This window comes from Platalea leucorodia, assembly GCF_965183815.1.
Source record: "Platalea leucorodia genome assembly, chromosome: 10".
NCBI classification, from domain to species: Eukaryota; Metazoa; Chordata; class Aves; order Pelecaniformes; family Threskiornithidae; genus Platalea; species Platalea leucorodia.
The window spans coordinates 10,934,098-10,950,810 of NC_138832.1; the positions used below are offsets into that span (position 1 = coordinate 10,934,098).

Below are 16,713 nucleotides of genomic sequence, written 5' to 3' on the forward strand. Positions count from 1 at the left end.
TCCAGCTCATTAAGCAGAGTCAGAGGGCAGCCTGCTGAACAGGGTTGGGATGCACCTTGTGCTACTGCTTTCCCTGGCACCATGCCTTGGCTGGGGACACAGCCAACAGCCCCGCTATGCCCCAGGGCTCTGGGGCAGCCACTTACCACGGTACCTGGCCCCAGGATGCTGCAGTGCTCCATCCCCACAGCATGGGGAGCGGTGTGTGTTGGGAGGTCTGTGCCAACATGCTATGTGCATCCCCTGCAGGACGCCTGATCTTTGGCCTGGGACAGCCCAGTGCTATGGCAGACCCCCCTGGCTGCTGCCGCCCCTGTGCCACCTGCCTGCTCTGCCTCTACAGCTGCCAGTGGATCACCACCAAGAAAGAGAAGAGGAAGGGCCTGAGAACCACCAAGGTGATACCATGGGTGATGCTGAGCTGGGGCTGGCCAGCCCCTGCATGGGAGGCTCAGAGTGGTGACTGGGGTGGGGAAAGGCTCTCACTGGGGGGCTCAGTCCAGACACTGGGCTGCTGACCCCTTGCCACTGGTCTTGCTCCCCAAGACTGAGCCCCAAGAGAGCTGGGTGCTACCTGGCACCCTCTCTGTCCAGGGACTGCCCTAGCCTGGAGCGGTGAGAGGGTGAGCTGTCTGTTCCCACTGGGTGACAAGCAGGGTAGAGCAGCACGCTGGCAGCAGCAAGGCTGAACCATGGTCATCCCCTGCCTGGCCAAGCATGTGTCTGCAGCAGGGCTCGCACGTGCCCGGAGCAAAGTGCTGCACTCCCCAAGGGCTGAGTGTGGTGGGCAGGTCCTGGGGCGCTGAGTGCCTGGCAAGGCACGTGGGAGGCACAGTTCCTGGGCTGGGTGCGGCCCCTGCCGATGGGGTGCTGGAAAGGGGTGTCCCCAACAATTTGTAACCTGGGAGGGGTGAGGCCCTGGGATTCTCTGAGGTCTCCAACTCCCATGGGAGCGGCTGTGCTGCTGCTTGTCCCATCTTGCCTGGAATGTGCGAGCTGGTCCGGGCTGCCAGGTATCCCGTTCAGCACCTGTGGCACCCCTCACTTCCCCATGTATGCAGGGCTGGGGGCTGGAGACCCTGAAGCTGGACCTGGCTTTGGCTGGGCAGGCAGGAGCCGTCTGCAGGCTCACTGCTGCAATGGCAGCTTTGAGGCACAGCTCCCCTCTCTGCCCAGCCCGCAGATCACCTAGCTAGAAGGGAACAGGACCTGGCTCCCTGCCCCTTCCTGTGTCTGAAGTCCCAGCCTGCTCCTAGGAGCATGGGAAATGAGGCAGTTCTGCCACAGGGGATGTCCTCCCCGGCCTGGCATAGGTAGCTTTTTGGCTTGTTGTAGGAGATGCTGGCCCATCTTCCTGTAGCATGGGTCCAGCTGAAAGAGCTCTCCTGGGGAGCTCTGTTCCCTCTCCATGGGGCAGCTCAGTGCCTGGACCCATGAGGCCAGTGCCTGCTGCGACCCCCTGTGCACCCTGCTGCAGGCAGCGTGCTCCTCAGGGGCCTCAGCAACCTGGCCAGGGGCTAGGTGCACTGCAGGTGTTTGCATAGCTGTCATCTCTGACTTTCAGTGTGACTGCAGCTGGTTCCTTTTCCTCTTCTTCGTCTTCCTCTTCACATTGGTGTGGCTCTACTTTGCCATCATCATCCTTAATGATTTCCACAACTTCAATGAGTGAGTAGGATCCCACATCCAGCCTTGCTCCCCATGTCTCCCCTGCCCCTCTGACCATCCCCTTTGCTGGCAGGTTCATCTTCAAGCAGAGGAAGTTATGGCTAGACTGGTCCCTGGTCCTGCTTATAGCTACGGCTGTGCTGATCACCTACTTGGCTGTGCTGCTGGTGAGCCCCACTGATCCTGCCTGGGCTAGTGGGGTTACGGAGCTGTGCTGAGCACAGGCTGGCTGCCATGCCCTGTGCAGAGCCAGGTGGAGCCCACAGCATCCAGCCTGCTGGAGCTGTGTCAGCCTGAGCATGGCTGGAGACCTTGCCTGTGTCAGGGGGGTCAGAGCTGCTGTGGCTAAGCCCTGTCCCCTTAGAGGGCTGGGGTGTGGGATACAACCCAGCTCTGACATCTCCTTGTTCTTCTCACAGGTCCTTGCTTTGTGCTTGCAGCTCTGTGGCCAGCCCTTGAAGCTACACTGGCTGCACAAGGTGAGAGACTGCGGGTACAGGGAGACAGTGCCTGCCCTGGCTGCCCTTGCACCTTGGGAAGATGCGGCCAGCCTACTAGGGCTGCATACGGTTGCTGTGACCCCACTGAGTGGCTCTGTGTCCCTGCTGAGCTGGGCTGCAGGTGTTAGTCCCCCAGCCACTTGTCTCTGGCATGAGACTATTCCCCTTGCTCAGAGCATGGGGAGAGCTCAGCTGCAAACCCAGATGGGGGAACTGGGGTCTCGGGATTTGCAGGGGCTCCGGAGGAAGGGGTGAGGAGGACTCTGCCTGCCCTGCCAGGGCAGAGCCCAGCTGGCCTGCAGGATGCTGCATGCTCCCCTAACTGCCCTGTCCCTTGCCCCACAGACCCTGCTGATCTTAACTTCCCTGGTGGTGGCTGCAGCCTTCACAGGGCTGGGAATAAAGTGGGCGGAGGAGTGGAGAAGTGCACGTATCTCCCTGCAGGTGAGTCACCTCGATACCAGAAACTCCCCCGCTGTACCCAGTACCTGGCCTGTGGAGATGAGCTGAAGGGTGGTGACTGGAGCCCCCAGCATGGCTGTGTGCTGTGGAGGTTAACTCCCTGCCTTTGACTTCGGCTGCCTGGTCAGGCAAGGTTCTCCTCCTGCTCTAGCAGTCCTTCCTGGAGCAGCTGCAATCAGGGTGATGAACGGTGGCTGGAACAGAGTGAGGAGTCTGTTCAGTCCCCCCAGGAGCCTGTCCTTCCTTCTCTGGCACTGTGGATCTTCGAGCAGTGCCGGCTGCAGTGGCAGATCGCTGGCATTGGAGCACGTGGATTTTGAGGCCAGGGGCTGGGCTGTTGCTGGCTGACACCCTGCCTTTGCCTCCCCAGGCAACAGGTCCCTTCCTGCACATTGGAATCGTGGGGGGAATGACACTCCTTGCCTGGCCCCTGGCAAGCTTCATCTACCGCACCCGCAACACAGGTAATCCCCCTCCAAGGTCTCCACCTCCCCCCTCTGCTGGTGCCCTGCTTCCTACCACCCAACTGTGTGGCACTGGTGGCAGAGTGGTGCACAAAGAGCACCGGTGCAGTGCGAACAGGTCCCCAGGACTCAGTTTGGTAGTAACACCTGCTCTTGGTTGCTGCTTCTCATGCCCAGCCTTTGGTGCAGCTTCAGCCCTCACTGCGTTGCAGCTGAAGGAGGGCTATGGATGGCAGACTGAGCCCTGCAGTAGTGCTGGGTTGGGGTGCAAGGATATGTAGTGGGCCAAGAATAAATCTGCTGTGTTCCTGAGGCTGGGGATGCAATGATGTCTGACCTAGGGCAACCATAAGTTAATGCCAGGAGAAGCAGCCTTGGCTTATTCCTAACAGCCTGCAAAATACTTCCTCTGTACCTCACCCCTCTATTTTCTCTGTCTCTGCCTGCAGGTCTCAAGGTGTTTCTGCTGCTTGTGTACTGCGTGGTGATGATCGCGCTGTATCTGGCTCCCCTGGGAATCACCTCCCCTTGCCTCATGGAGAAGAACCAGCTGCCCCCCAAGCCAGCCTTGATTGGCCACCGAGGAGCCCCCATGGTGAGTGACCAGCACCAGCAGTGGCCTGGCACAGTGGTCAGGGTGGATGGGGCAGGCTGCTCCAACAGCAAAAGCCAGGCTGTGCCTGGCCATGGGGCACCAGCATCAGATCCTTCCTGCTGCAGGCCTGGACGAGCTCTGGCCAACCCGGTAGAGAGGGGTCCGCACACCAGCCAGGGCAGCACAGGGCTGGTGGATGGATGAGCGCAGGGTGAGGAGGGTGGGCACAGCAGCTGCAGGACAGAGCTGCTTGCTGAGCACTGCTGGACCAGGAGCAGGTGACTTTCAGCAGGAAGCCTGGCTGTGTAGTGTGAGCTGGGAAGCGGGGACTAGGCAGGTTCCGGCTGTCTGCACCCAGCCCTTTTCTATCCCACAGCCTACCAGGGTCACCCCAGTCTCATTGTGGTTGCCCTAGAGCCCAGCCAAGCTGCTGGATGCAGCCAGGCAGGGTGAGTGCCTGACTCCTGCCCCTTCATGCCCATGCCCTCTGCACTAACATCGTTCCTCTTCCAGCTGGCCCCTGAAAACACCCTCATGTCACTGTACAAAGCGGTGGACTGTGATGTGCAAGTTTTTGAGACAGACGTCATGGTGAGGTAAAGGGGCAGCAGGGACTTGGAGGGAGGAAGGGGCCTGTGTATCCTTTGATGTCACCTCCCACATGGGGTATTCTGGAACACACCTGGAGGACTGATACAGCCTGCATTTGGAGGCACCCCTGTTCAAAGGGCTCTGCCATTCACACCTTCCCAGTTATGGGACTGGCTCCAGCTTGGTGTCCCAATGATCTGGGAGAGGTACTGGGTTTCTGTCCTCCCCACACAGGTTGCCTTCCAGGGCATTAGGAGGGAGGCACCATCAGGGGAGGAGCACTGCTTGGAGAACAGACCCTGGCTCTAGTTCATCTCATGCAATCCTGCTATATGGGGACAGCTGTTGCAGTGAGCAAGCAACTGCTTGGTTCCTGGCTTGGTCTCTAGGTGCTCTGCGCCTTCCAAACTCTCACCTTTTTGTGTAGAGGATGGCAAGCAGGCATAAGGGTGGGGGTTACCCTAGCAGGGTGGCTGGGGGGGGGGGCAGAAATGCCAGGGCAAGGATAGGAGACAAACACAGCTTCCCTCTCTGCTCCTTTGCCAGTGCTGACGGGGTTCCATTCCTCATGCATGATGAGGAACTCACCAGGACCACCAACGTGCAGGCTGTGTTCCCTGAGAGGGCTGCCCTGAACAGCACCGCGTTCAACTGGACAGACCTCCAGCAGCTGGATGCTGGCAGCTGGTTCCTGGAGGTCAGGATGCCTCTGGGGTGGCTGGTCAGGGATGGGTGCATTTGTGGGTGAAGCATGAGCCCTGCCCTGGGGAAGGATCCCTCTGCAGCGCTAGTCCTGGCAGACACCTGGACAGAGTGCAGAAGCATTTCCACACCTGCACGAATCCCTTGGGTGTGGTTAAGCCCCAAGCTGGGTTTGTTCTGACTCCTCAGCTGAGTCATGGAGGAGGCTGGTTTGAGGGGAGATCTCTCATGCGTTTGCTCTGAGCTGCACAGCCTGCCTGGGCTTGGAGGCAGCTGTGGCAAGGCTCTTCCCAAGAGGTGACTAACTAACTGCTGAGCTGCTCTGAATGCCCACAGGTGTCAGGGCTGCTTGAACTGTGCTGTTAGTGGGGAGAAGGGTAGAGGTGCCCCATGGATGTGCAGGGGAAGGATCTCTATGCTTGTCTGTACTGGACAGCATGTGGAGAGGCCAGTGTAGGAAGCTGAGAGCCAGAGACAGGCACCAGTTTGGGAGGTGGAAGCTTACAGGGGGTCTGCCTATGATGATTAATTCCCTCTCTCACCCTTGCAGCGGAGGCCGTTTCCCACTGTGCAGAGTCTTTCTGATGGTGATCGCTACCAGGCAGCTAAACAGAAGATCCCATCCCTAGAACAGGCACTAAAGGCAGCCAAGCAGAGCAATATCTCCATCATGTTCGACCTCCGGCCTGAGAACCACAGTGACTACCAGAGCTTCGTCAATGCCACCCTGGAAGTGATCCTACAGTCAGGCATCCCACTACAGCAGGTGAGCTGGCCACCGCCCCACCACTGCCGGGCCCTGCTGTGGTGGGAGCTGCCCTGCCAACCCCACCGAGCATCCCTGCCACCCCATACACCACATCCCTGTATGTGATCCCTGCTGGGGAACCCTGTCCAGGCGTGGAGTTCTCTAGCTGGAAGAAGTTGCCAGTAATTAGGGGTTAATGCCTACAGCTTCAGACCCCTCCAAATACTCTGGTTCCCCAGCACTGGACACTCTGGTGTGTAAACAGTGAGTCAGTCTAGGGAGGGGACCAGCAGCAAGAGTAGGAAAACAGGCTTCCACCTCCCAGCGTTGCGCCACACCTCTCCCTGCAGCTCTTGGACTCCTGCTGCAGCCTCCTGTGTTGCCTTTGCACTTCATCCAACCTCTGCAGCTCGGGACACGTGCTGCCCTGAGGGGATGAATTAGCACGCAAATCGCTTTCCCTTCTTGGTTTCTGGGGAATGCAGAGCAGGAGGCAACACAGCAAAGACTTGTACTGTAGTGCTGATCCAAGGTGCATTCTTGCTGCAGAGTTGGGGCCAAAAGGATGCACTGCTCAATCCATTCAAGGACCCAGAAAGGCCATAACTGCGGCAGCTTTCTTAGACTGGAACTGCTTTCTCCCGTCAGTGGGGTCTGTTGTGCTTACTTCTTGGCTGGGACAAGCTCTTAGGAGACTGTCCTGGCTGAGATCCTCATGGAAGAGCTGAGTGTGGAGAGGGGGGCAGGAAGCAGCTGTCTGAGCAGGCCATGTGTGCCTGGACCTGCAAGGAAATATAAGAGAGCAAGCTCTCTGGGGCACCTCTCCTCTGCATGTGCTCTCTGGCTCTTGCCTAGGTCCTCTGGCTGCCAGATGGGTTCAGGGAACAGGTCAAACAGCAAGCCCCAGGCATTCAGCAAGTTTACGGCCGGAAGAGACTCCAAAATGAGAAGGAGCCACTGCTGCGTGTCAATCTGGCCTACCATGACATGAGCTCTGAGGAGATCAGGTGAGAGCCCTGTGCCCAGGAGCCTGGGAGCTGTGGGCTGTGGGACCTGGGCACTGTCCTAGCTCTGTCTCAGCGGCCAGCAGAGGTGAGGGCCAGCTGAGGCTGAGTGCTGGCGCACTGCTGGGAAAGGCAGGGTGTGTGCTACAGCCTTGCGGGCAAGCATGCCTTATCAGGCAGGGCTGGTGCAGGGGATGGAGCTGGCTGCAGTCCTCTGCCTTGCCAGCAAATCTGCCCTGGGTCTCGCTCTCCAGACAGTTGCTCCATGTGGCTGCAAATGCTGGATCAAATCCCAGACATCCAGTCCTCTCCGGCTGTATGCTGAGTGTGCCGGCACCCTGCTGTCTGCTGCTCTGACCACGGCTGTCCCTATGCAGGCAGTACCGCCAGGACAACATCTCTGTCAACTTGTACGTGGTGAACCAACCCTGGCTCTTCTCCGTGCTGTGGTGCTCTGGGGTGAGCTCTGTCACCACCAACGCCTGCCAGGTGCTGAAGGAGATGAAACACCCCATCTGGCTGCTCGTAAGTGACCACTCCATCCTTCACCCTGCCCCACAGCCCTGTGCCCCAGGCACTTGTGGGTCCCTTTCTGCAGCAGCCCCAGGCAGCCAGCTAGCCTGGAGGGTGGCTTTTGCTCAGTGCCGTGCTGGCATGGGAACGTGTGACCCTGCAGAAAGGACTGCTGGCACAGCAGGCTGGGCTGTGCCACCAGCACACCACCCCTGGCTGTTGTTCATGGCTTGTCTTGTTGCCTTGCAGCCCAGCAGCACGTACCTCATGATCTGGATTGTCGTAGACTGCGCCTCCTTCCTTGCCATCCTCTGGGCCTTCCTCTTGCTGAAGTACGTTTGATCCCTTTTTCCCTCCTGGGACAGGTCTGTTGGGGGAGGCTGTGGTGTGCCCTGGGTGGCTGGTTCATATCCAAACCCAGTCGTATCACCCCTCTCTGGACTCAGATCCTGGGGGGGTCCTCTCCTGCCTGGCTGAGACAGCAGTGTGTGGAGGCAGCTTTTATCACTAGGCTGCAGCTAAAAATCTAGGCTGACCCTTCCTCGAGCTGCTGGATGCCTTAGTTCACACTTACTAGCTTACTCTGCACCCCAGGGCTTGGCGGGCTGAGGCTGGGGGACCTTGGCCCTGTTACTTTGCCCGTGCTGCAGGCACCGAGAGCAGATCCCTGTGGGACTGTGGGTCCTGTGGGGCCCCACAGTCGCCAGCTGGGAGCTCGGGGAAGGGAAGGGGGAGGCCAGACTGACATGCTAACATCAATCCTATTCCATCTCCTAGGAAATGCTCCCAGAGAAGACGGCTAGTGGGTGAGTGTGCACGGATACGAGCTCCCCTCCCTCAGAGCCAGGCTGTGCCTGTGGGACTCTCCCTGGCAGGCAGGCAGCTTTCTCCAGCCGAACATGACAGAGCAGTTTGGGATGGCAGGGAGAAGGGAAGGGAATCCCAGCCCAGAGAGTTCCTATCCTGCCCTTAGCAAACAGCCCTGTGGGACAGCACTGGGGAATCCCACATTCCCCAAGACTCCTCAGACCTGCTTTTCAGGCTGCTCCGCCTGTCGCTGTGGGATGGTGGCTGCCTGCGATGACTGTTTTTTCTGTCTCCCCAGAGTCCGAGACGGACGTGCTGCTCACAAAGATCAACAGCTTGATGCAAGAGTGACCCCTCCAGCCTGCATCAGCCATGGGGAGAGGCAGCCAGAGCCCTGCACAGCTCAAGTGGGGAGCACTCCTCAGGCCAGCTTCGAGGCTCCTTTCCTTTGCAGACTCCTTCATGAGCTTCCCGTCCCCGTAGCCTTCCTGGCTCCTTGCGTGGTGTATAACTGCCCTCAGCTGAAAAGACCTGGAACTGGGTTCCCCGTTCCCACTGGCAGCAAGGAACCAGAGCCTTTGCAGGGGTTTCCTGGGGCTGGCTTGTGCGTGGGGGCTGAGTACTTCTCCAGCAGTGCCGGGGCTAAGATCTCTGCCCTGGGGTTTGGAGACTAGTGGGAATTTGAGTTGCTGTTTGGTGCAGGGAAAGGGCAGCCTCTGCCTGTCAGCAGCAGCTCTGCAGCCAGTGATGGGAAACCTTGTTTAAAGTGCTGCTGCCCTGGGGGCTGCCCTGCCCCATGGCTTGAGGAATAGGAAGGGGGGTGCAGGGGGGGCTTTTCACAAAATGGAGGGGGAGCTGAGCTCTTCCCACCCCCATGCTGGACACAAGTCCTGCCCCTGCTGCTGCTGGCTTCATGCTTGCAGGCCAGGGTGCTGGCACCCCGTGCGGCAGTTGGTGCCGATTGCTCGGGGGGGCAAAGGGAGCAGGGGCTGGGGGTGGAGGGTGTCTGGGGCTGGCAGGACCACGGTCACCCTCCTGCTGCTGCAAGGCTACAGAGGTGTGGGAGGGAGGGGAGCAGGGGGCTCAGCGTCGGTCACTTTGCAGCTGGGCCTTGAACTTGGAACGGGGCACGGGGACGTTTTACTTGTTCCTACCTATTTATGTCAATAAATCAGCGGAGCGGTAGACAGAGCCCGAAGGGGTGAGCCGGAGGTAACTGCTTCCTCCCCCTTTCCCGCTCCCCTGCACCCCCCACCCCTACCCGCAGGTCCCGGCTGCCTGGAGCGCTGCCGGTACCGGCCCGGGGCAGGCGCGGATCCGCGGCGCGCCCGTGCCACCTAGCGACAGCGCGGGGAAGCGGTGCCGGGGGCCGAGCGGCTCGGCCGGGCCGGGCCCTCCGCAGCGGGGAGGGAGGGGAGGGGAGGCCGAGCCGGGCGTGCCCGCAGGGGCTCCCGGGGCGGGGTGCGCAGGCCGAGCCGCCCCGGCAGCCCGGGGGCTGGGAGCAGCCGCGCCCGGGACAGAGCAGCGGGGGCGCTCCCGGAGGCGGTGCCGGCGGGGGGCGGGCGGGGGGCGGCTCCTCGGCCGGGTCCCGCGGGGCGGGCGGCGGCGCGGCCGCTGGCGGGCTGGCACCGATCGGAGCGGCCGCCGGCCACGGCGGAGCGATGATTCGCCGGGAAGGTAAGGAGCGCCCTGCCCTGCCCTGCCCTGCCCGCAGCGCCGGCACCGCGGCCCGCCGCGCTCAACAAGTGTCTGCCTGCCGGTACCGGCACCGCGCCCGGTGCCCGCGCCTCCGGGCACCTCCCTCCCTCCCTCCTCGCCGCGGGCCGGGCCGCCCTGCCCAGTGCACCCCCGGGGCTGAGCCCTGAGGACTGGGTGCCCCGGCTTCATGCCCTCCCCGGGCTGCGGGACACGTCCTCGTACCGCCGTGGCTGAGAGTGGGTGGCCGTGGGATGCTGTGCTTGCAGCACCCTTGGGTGCTTGGGGAGGGCAGGTATGGGGGTGCGGGCCCTGCGAGGAAGGACCTCCTGTAAGCGGGACTTGCACCTTGAGGCGTGGTGAGATGGGCCCCGGACACTGCGTGCTCTTTCTTGGGTGCTGCAGGAAGGGTGCTCAGGTCTCTCCCCTGTGCTGGGGGCACGGCACTTCCCTGGGTTCGGTGCCCCAGGGCCGGTGCTCCCCTGCTCCAGCTGGCTGTCACCCGGTGCTGGTGGCCAGGGGTGCATGCCGCTCTTTCTGTGCAGCCTGGACTGGGGTGGGATGTTCACACCAGGTTTGCAATCTTTGTGTCCTGTTGTGGTGGCCCCAGTTCTCCACCTGCTTCTTTAGTTTCTGCTGATAAGGTCAGGAATGACCAGGCGAAGATGACTCAACTCCACTCGCGGGATGCTGGGTAGTGTCTGAAGCCACTGTCTGATCTTGCAGAAAAGGAAGCCCTTAGTGATAACACAGGGCTGGGATGCCCATAAAGCCCAATAAATCTGGAGCTTGGGGAAGTCCCTGCTTTTCTTGGCGCCAGTGTGGAGCCCAGCTCTGAGCAGGAGCTATTCACGCTTCCCCAGGCTCCTTTCTCTCTTCTGCTCCCACAATGAGTCGGTGTGGGCCGGTGACACAGGCAGGATCCCCTGCCCCTTTCAGCCAAGGAGGAGCTGGGAGGGGAGCCGGCCGATGAGCTGGGACAGCAGGTGGCACATACCCTAGCAGACACAGGCCCCCTTGTTCGATGACCTGAATTCCCTGCCAAGAGCCCTGGGATGAGCAGGGTCATCCTTTCTACATGAGTTCCTGGGTTAAAAGATGAGTCCTCAACAGTGGCAGAACGGCTCCCCCGCCTCCTCACACAGACGCCCTTTGTCTGCGGGCTGCCTGGGTGACAAAGGGAAATATTCACTGATAGGGCTGGGATGGGCTCAAGGTCCACGGGAGCTCCCCACCCACCTGAGAGATGGGTCACATCTGGGGCTGGAGCTGGACTGGCAGCTCTGGGTGTCTGCCCAGAGAAGCATGGAGGTGTCCTGGCACAGAGAGATCACAGCTCCACTATTTTAGGTCCAAGGTTGTCTCACAGCTATGGTGAGCCCAGTCTTTAACCAAAGCATTGCTTCATGCCAGCCTCTAGCTCCCCTCCTGGTCAGCATCCCTGACACCAAGGCATCATGTTCCTTTCCCACTGTGTCTCCTGCTGACCCAAGGCTGCTTGCTGCGTGGAGCAATTCTGACGCTTCACCCTGTGGAAACCCAAGTTTTGCCACTTGTGTAGCTGAGCTGTTGGCAATATCTCGTGCTACGTGACTGGGGCTATGCTCAGCTTTGCTGCAGCCATCTGGCCCCGTGTGGGAGACTGCAGTTCCTGCGGTGGTACTCATAGCCCTGTGCAACTGGGACATGTCCAGCTCCTGAACGGCTTTTCTGCCTGGGAGGTGGCAGAGGTGCTCAGGCTGCCCAGTGCCACGGGGTTGGGAGGTGAGTCAACCTGGGTTTAGCCTCTGATTTTCAGGGTCAAGGAGGGCCAGCAGGCAGAACCACCTCCCCTCCAGCCCCTACCCGACTCTGCACCTCGCGGCAGGGTTAGCTTTTCCAGGTATGCATAAGGAGGCTGCTTTTGTGGCTGCTTGACTCTTAAAAATCCAGAGCTGGAAGGTAACTTGAGGCGTTATCCAGGTGAGCTCTTTGCACTGCTCCAAGGCTGCACTCGAGCCCTCCCTGACGATGTCTGTCCATCCTTCAGTGTTAATGCCGTGTTACTTCTGTGTTATCCTTGCAGACACTGAACGGGCAGTGGAAATTCTGACCAGATACCAAAGCACCCTGCAGTCCCCGGAGGAGCAGGAGCTGAAAGCCTCCATTGGAAAAGTCTCGCACATCTTCCAAAGTGAACTCTTCCAGGCTCTGCTGGGTAAGCCCCTGCCTTGTGGTCCCTGGGGATTTGTGGTCAGTGGGCTCTCCTGCAGGCCTGATCCTGCACAGGTGCCCAGCACTGACCAGGCTGGGTGCATCCTGCGCAAACACATGGGTGCCTGTAACGCCAGGGACCTGGGCTGTCTTTCTCCCCCAGGGCTTGGGCAGGAGATACCAGGGGTTGGGGCTGCAGTTGGTGGGTGTTTGCAATGTGAACAGGATTCCTCAGTCAGGTGATTGTGGACAAGGGGTAAAGCCGCCTTCATCAGGCCATGCCAGATCTATCCAGCACCCACTAAAGGATGCTGCAATGCCGTGAGCACCCTCTGCGCAGTGCAGGCACGGTGTTTCCGCAGCCACCGCCGGGTTTCCAGCTCTGCTGCTGTACCAAGGACACCCCGCCACAGGGCCTTGCTCTTCCCTGCACCCCTCAGCCTCATCACAACCTGCTACTTTCTGTTCCTGCTGCCGACTCGAAGGGAAACTAATTTTTTCTGTTTTTGAGAGAGAATCCATGCATACCCAGCTCCTTTTGGGGTATCCTGGCCTTTCTTGTGCTTGGATCCAAGAGCACTTGTGAGTAACACACTGTGCAAGCGGCCCCATTTCACACAAGAAACGGACTTGACAGCGAGGCTCGTCTTGGGGCTGGGCACCAGAAAATGCTATTTTGAGTGCAGCGTAAAGTTCTCCATGTGGATTTAGACAAACACAGCTGGAGTCTCGCCGGACTACGCAGCTTCTCCCTGCAAGACGCACGGCTATGTCACTAAACGAGGTCATTTGAAAATGCACTTTCTTTGCAAAGTATTTTTTGTAGAAAAAAAAAAATTCAATAGTTTTGGATTCTGAAGTTGCTGGGCTCCGTTCCCTGCCAGAGCATACCAGATCCTGGCTGTGCGGGTTCACTTAGGGCACTAATTTTGGAGAAGATGCAGTGTGCCGAGAGGGGCAGGAGCTCCTGCTCAACTCCTCTCCTTAAGTCCCGCTCACTGTGAGCCTCGGGGAAGTGTGTGCAGCCCTGCCAGTTTCCGTTCCCGGGTCTCACGGGAGGGAAGCCAGCTTTCCCTGCTGGGAAGGAAAGGAAAGCACTCAAGAAGCTCTACACCCCAGAGGAAGACCCGGGCCCCGGGATGGAGAGCTCCACGCATGGTCTGTGCCTCATTCTCGGTGCGTTTTGACCCAAGGCTGTCTCAGCCCTGGCGCTCCCCCTCACCATCGCTCTCCTCTTGTGGCAGCTCTCAGCTTTTCTTTGCTCCTCTGCAGCCAGAGACCCATTTCTGTGCCCACAGAGCCCCGAGTTGCCAGCAGCTCCTCTGTGCTTCGGGTTGTCCATTGAAAATGAAATACAGTCATGGGATGAGTGGTGTGCCCTGAGCTATTTTATTCTCTCCTTGTTCTTGCTGTTGGAGCATCACCTAGAGGCTTTCAGCCCCAGCATGTCCTTGAGCAGGGCTTGCGCTGGGACATCTGTGCCATCGGCAGCAGAGACACGCGGCAAGGGAGGGCTCCCCAGGACAGTGGAGCCCCATGCCAAAGGGACCAGCGTGTATCTCCTTCCTTGCACCTTCATTTATACAATCTGCTCTCAAAATGGTCCCCAGTCTACAGTTAGCCCCATGCTGGAGGCAGTGGTCCCCAGCAGGGCTGTGATTGCTTTGGCAAACCTGACACAAGCCCAACACCCCTGGCTGCTTTTGTGTGTTCCCCCAGCCCTCCCCGAGGCTGTGTGAAGGCAGCGAAGCAGTTTTCCCAAAGCCCAGGGCTGTTCATATTAGCGCAAAAGTGTTGTGGAGAGAGCATAGCCGGAGAGAGCACGTCCGCGCGCGCGCCGAGCTGGCTGCAGTTTGCACGCTGGCACGCGGATGCTGCACAGACTTCCCAGCTCCCTGCTCTAAGCCGTCTGTCTTGGTGTCCTGTCAACACTGGCACAAGGGAGTGTTGCTTGATTGCTGGTGACCTTTTCAACTGGTTTAACAGGATATTAGTTCCCCGTGCCAGAGCGAGCTTTCTCTAGATGTTGTGTTTACCTAACTAGGAATTTGCATTAATTACTTCCACCCCCCCGAGCGTGGGTTTATGAATTCCTCCGTCCCTGCATGGACACGTGTAATGCGGTGTCTGGCTGCGTGCTTGCTGTGCCCGCACACAGCTGGCACACACCGGGGTCGCTCGGCATCCACAGTCCAGACCCACTGGAGCATGGTGACAGCTCTGGGAGGGTGGTGGAGCATTTCTATTTTATTTGCTTTTCACCCCACCTTTTCCCAGTGGCCGACTGTGTCTCTGTCTGAAGTTTGCTCCGGGTCATAGAGCTGGTTCGGAGTTTATCAGAGGGAGGAGGATTTGCAGGAGAGCCGCACGTACACCTCCCTGCGCAAAGGCTCCCATCGCACTGCCCCACGCCATGCCAGACGCTTCTGGCTCCAGAGAGGTCTCAGCCTGCAGAGGTCCCTCCTCTTGCAGCCTTTCAGAAATGGGCTTGCTTTTTTTTCAACCCCTGAGGCACATGAATGCACGAGCATGGTACATCCCTGTCCCCAGATCTCATGCTCCTACAGGTAATGCTCTCCTAAGACACGCGTTGGCTGGCTTGAGTTTGAACACCAGAATGCATTATGCCATAGTAGAGTTACCAGAAGTGCCAGACATCATGGAGTTTTCCAAGTTGGTCCACGTGAAAAATGCCAGGGATATGGCTTTCCATATGCTTTTTTTAAGAATAACCTGTTTTATGGACTCCAGAAGCCCCAGTTTGCTGAGCTTCAGAGGAGGATCTGCTGGGATGTTCAGATAAAGCGTGGTGTCCAGGGCTGGATGTATCTGTCGCTGTGAATGTGCATAGTGTTGCTCTGCACATGCACTGGTTTCTGCCAGACTCCTCTGAGCACAGCGCAGCCCCTTAAATCCTTGTGACCACCGTGCGAGACTCAGCTCCCTCTCCCCGGCGCTACCCGTGCCCCGGGGCACGCTGACTCTGCCAGGATGGCTCCTGCCCCGGTGGGTGCCCGGGCGGCTGGCTCTGCGCAGCGATGCGGGAGCTGCTCCGCGCTGGAATGCACCAACCCCTGCTCTGCACAAAAGAAATTCCTTGGCGGTGCAGAGGGAAAACAGGCTGTGCTGGCTCCCTCCTCCTGGCCCCTTTTTGCCTGTGTCTGAAGCCATGGAGCCAAGCGTGTGATTTGCAGGGAAACAGGCCGGTGAAAGGGTACTCGAGGAGCATGGGCTTGGGGACGCTGCAGCTGGGCTGGGGCAATCATGACCCTGCTTTTCCTTTGCTCCCCGGAGCCCCTCGGGGAGATGCTCAGCCTCGTCTCCTGCCGCCTGGGAGGACGGGGCTCGCACGCAGAAGCAGCTGCCTGACCTTTCCTTCCCAGAGCCAGGGCTGAAAGGGGCCGTTGTGCCCTTTGCAGCAGGCAAAGCTGGGCGGACAGGCAGGGTTTGTGTGTGCTTGGCCACCCCGGCTGCCAGCAGCCCAAAGGGCAGAGCTCCTCCTGAAAGCCTTCTGGGGCTCGGCTCCTCTCCCGTGCCCGAGCGGTGGCTGGCGCGGACCCCACTGGGGTCCTGTCAGCTGCTCAGGCACCCAACCCTCCCCTGTGGCTCCTTTTACCCCAAAAAAGGTTCCTCCTGGAGAGCCCTGCTGCTGCGGAGGCATGAGGAGAGGCAGGCTGTTGCTGACGTGCAGTGCTTCCCTGGGTGCAAAACTCCAGCCGGGAACTCAGCTCACCAGCAGCTCTGCTGGGGATGGTGGTCGTGGCTTCACTGGGTGGCTGCAGGAGCTGGGGTGAAAAACTGGAGGAATCTGGAGGATTCCGAGCCCTGAGGACTCCTCCTCTTGCAAATTAGCCCATAGCCAAGGATGGAAATTTGTGGCTTCCTTGAAAACTCTGCTGTGGTGGCCATGGGTGTGAATCCTCCCTACAGCAGCAGGGCCGTGGCTGGGAGGCTGGTACGAGGCTGGAGTTTCTGCTTGGGGTAAAATCTGCTGATGACAGTGCATGTGTCGGGGAAGAAATGTTATTTTCTGGAAGCGCACGTGCCAACTGGCACAAGGGTGCTGCATTAGCCCTCAGATGCTGGTGCTATAGAAATATTTAATGACATTTATTCAGCTTATTGACCCCAGGAGGAAATTGTTAGACAAATTCTAATCTCTGTAAATCTTGAGTTACTCTTCCTTATTGGATCCAGGGCAGATTTACACTGTCATCAAACAGAAATTGGCCTCTAGGACAGAACATGCAGCAGCATCTTTTGCTACCACAACATCCTCTTACTGAGGCTTTTCAGGTAGTGCTGCTCTTAAAGCATGCAGGTGAGGCAGACTTGTGTGCAACTTGTGATGCCCATAAGAAATTAAGGAAACCAGCATATATTTAAATTATCTTTAATGCCACATGCACATGTGTTCTAAAATGTACTCCTGTCGCGGCCATGCCATTCGCTGCCTGAACCCCGTCCCCCAGTCCTGAAACTCCTCTAACCCCTGGTGCTAGCAATGATCCCCTCTCCCAGCAAGCATCTCAAACAGGCTGAGGGTTTGGGAGGTGGCGAGCGGCTGCTTCGGAGGACGAGCTTCCTGCTCCGCAGGCACCTTGCCAGCTTGGCTGCCCAAGACTGCGTTCCTGCAGCAGATGGGTGACAAATGGGGACGCCAGCAGCGGTGCACCCCCGCGACGGGGCTGTTCAAATCCTGTTTTCATTTTTGCAAAGTTTTGTGCGTTCCAAGCGTAATCCACGCAGCCAGGGGCCCCTGCTATCCCAT

General features: G+C 59.0%; 2 protein-coding genes across 2 annotated transcripts in view; both read left to right on the top strand.

Annotated features, from left to right (window-relative positions):
* Window positions 1–284: 284 nt before the first annotated feature.
* On the top strand, window positions 285–8,405 carry GDPD2 (glycerophosphodiester phosphodiesterase domain containing 2; the record flags this gene model as incomplete). Its single annotated transcript, XM_082322829.1, has 15 exons — window positions 285–398; window positions 1,565–1,668; window positions 1,742–1,835; window positions 2,088–2,147; window positions 2,514–2,612; window positions 3,001–3,094; window positions 3,544–3,689; window positions 4,203–4,285; window positions 4,827–4,977; window positions 5,533–5,748; window positions 6,586–6,737; window positions 7,112–7,259; window positions 7,497–7,579; window positions 8,025–8,053; window positions 8,353–8,405. The coding sequence occupies 15 exons, from the start codon at window positions 285–287 to the stop codon at window positions 8,403–8,405; spliced, it is 1,626 nt and encodes a 541-aa protein (XP_082178955.1).
* Window positions 8,406–9,684: 1,279 nt separating this feature from the next.
* The window catches only part of DLG3 (discs large MAGUK scaffold protein 3), a gene marked incomplete at its 5' end in the record, with an annotated part of 78,035 nt that continues 71,006 nt past the window's right edge, over window positions 9,685–16,713 (top strand). Inside the window, 2 exons of the mRNA XM_082323370.1 lie at window positions 9,685–9,731; window positions 11,815–11,946. Of these exons, the coding sequence (XP_082179496.1) occupies window positions 9,716–9,731; window positions 11,815–11,946 (148 nt within the window). The remainder of the gene's footprint in view (window positions 9,732–11,814; window positions 11,947–16,713) is intronic.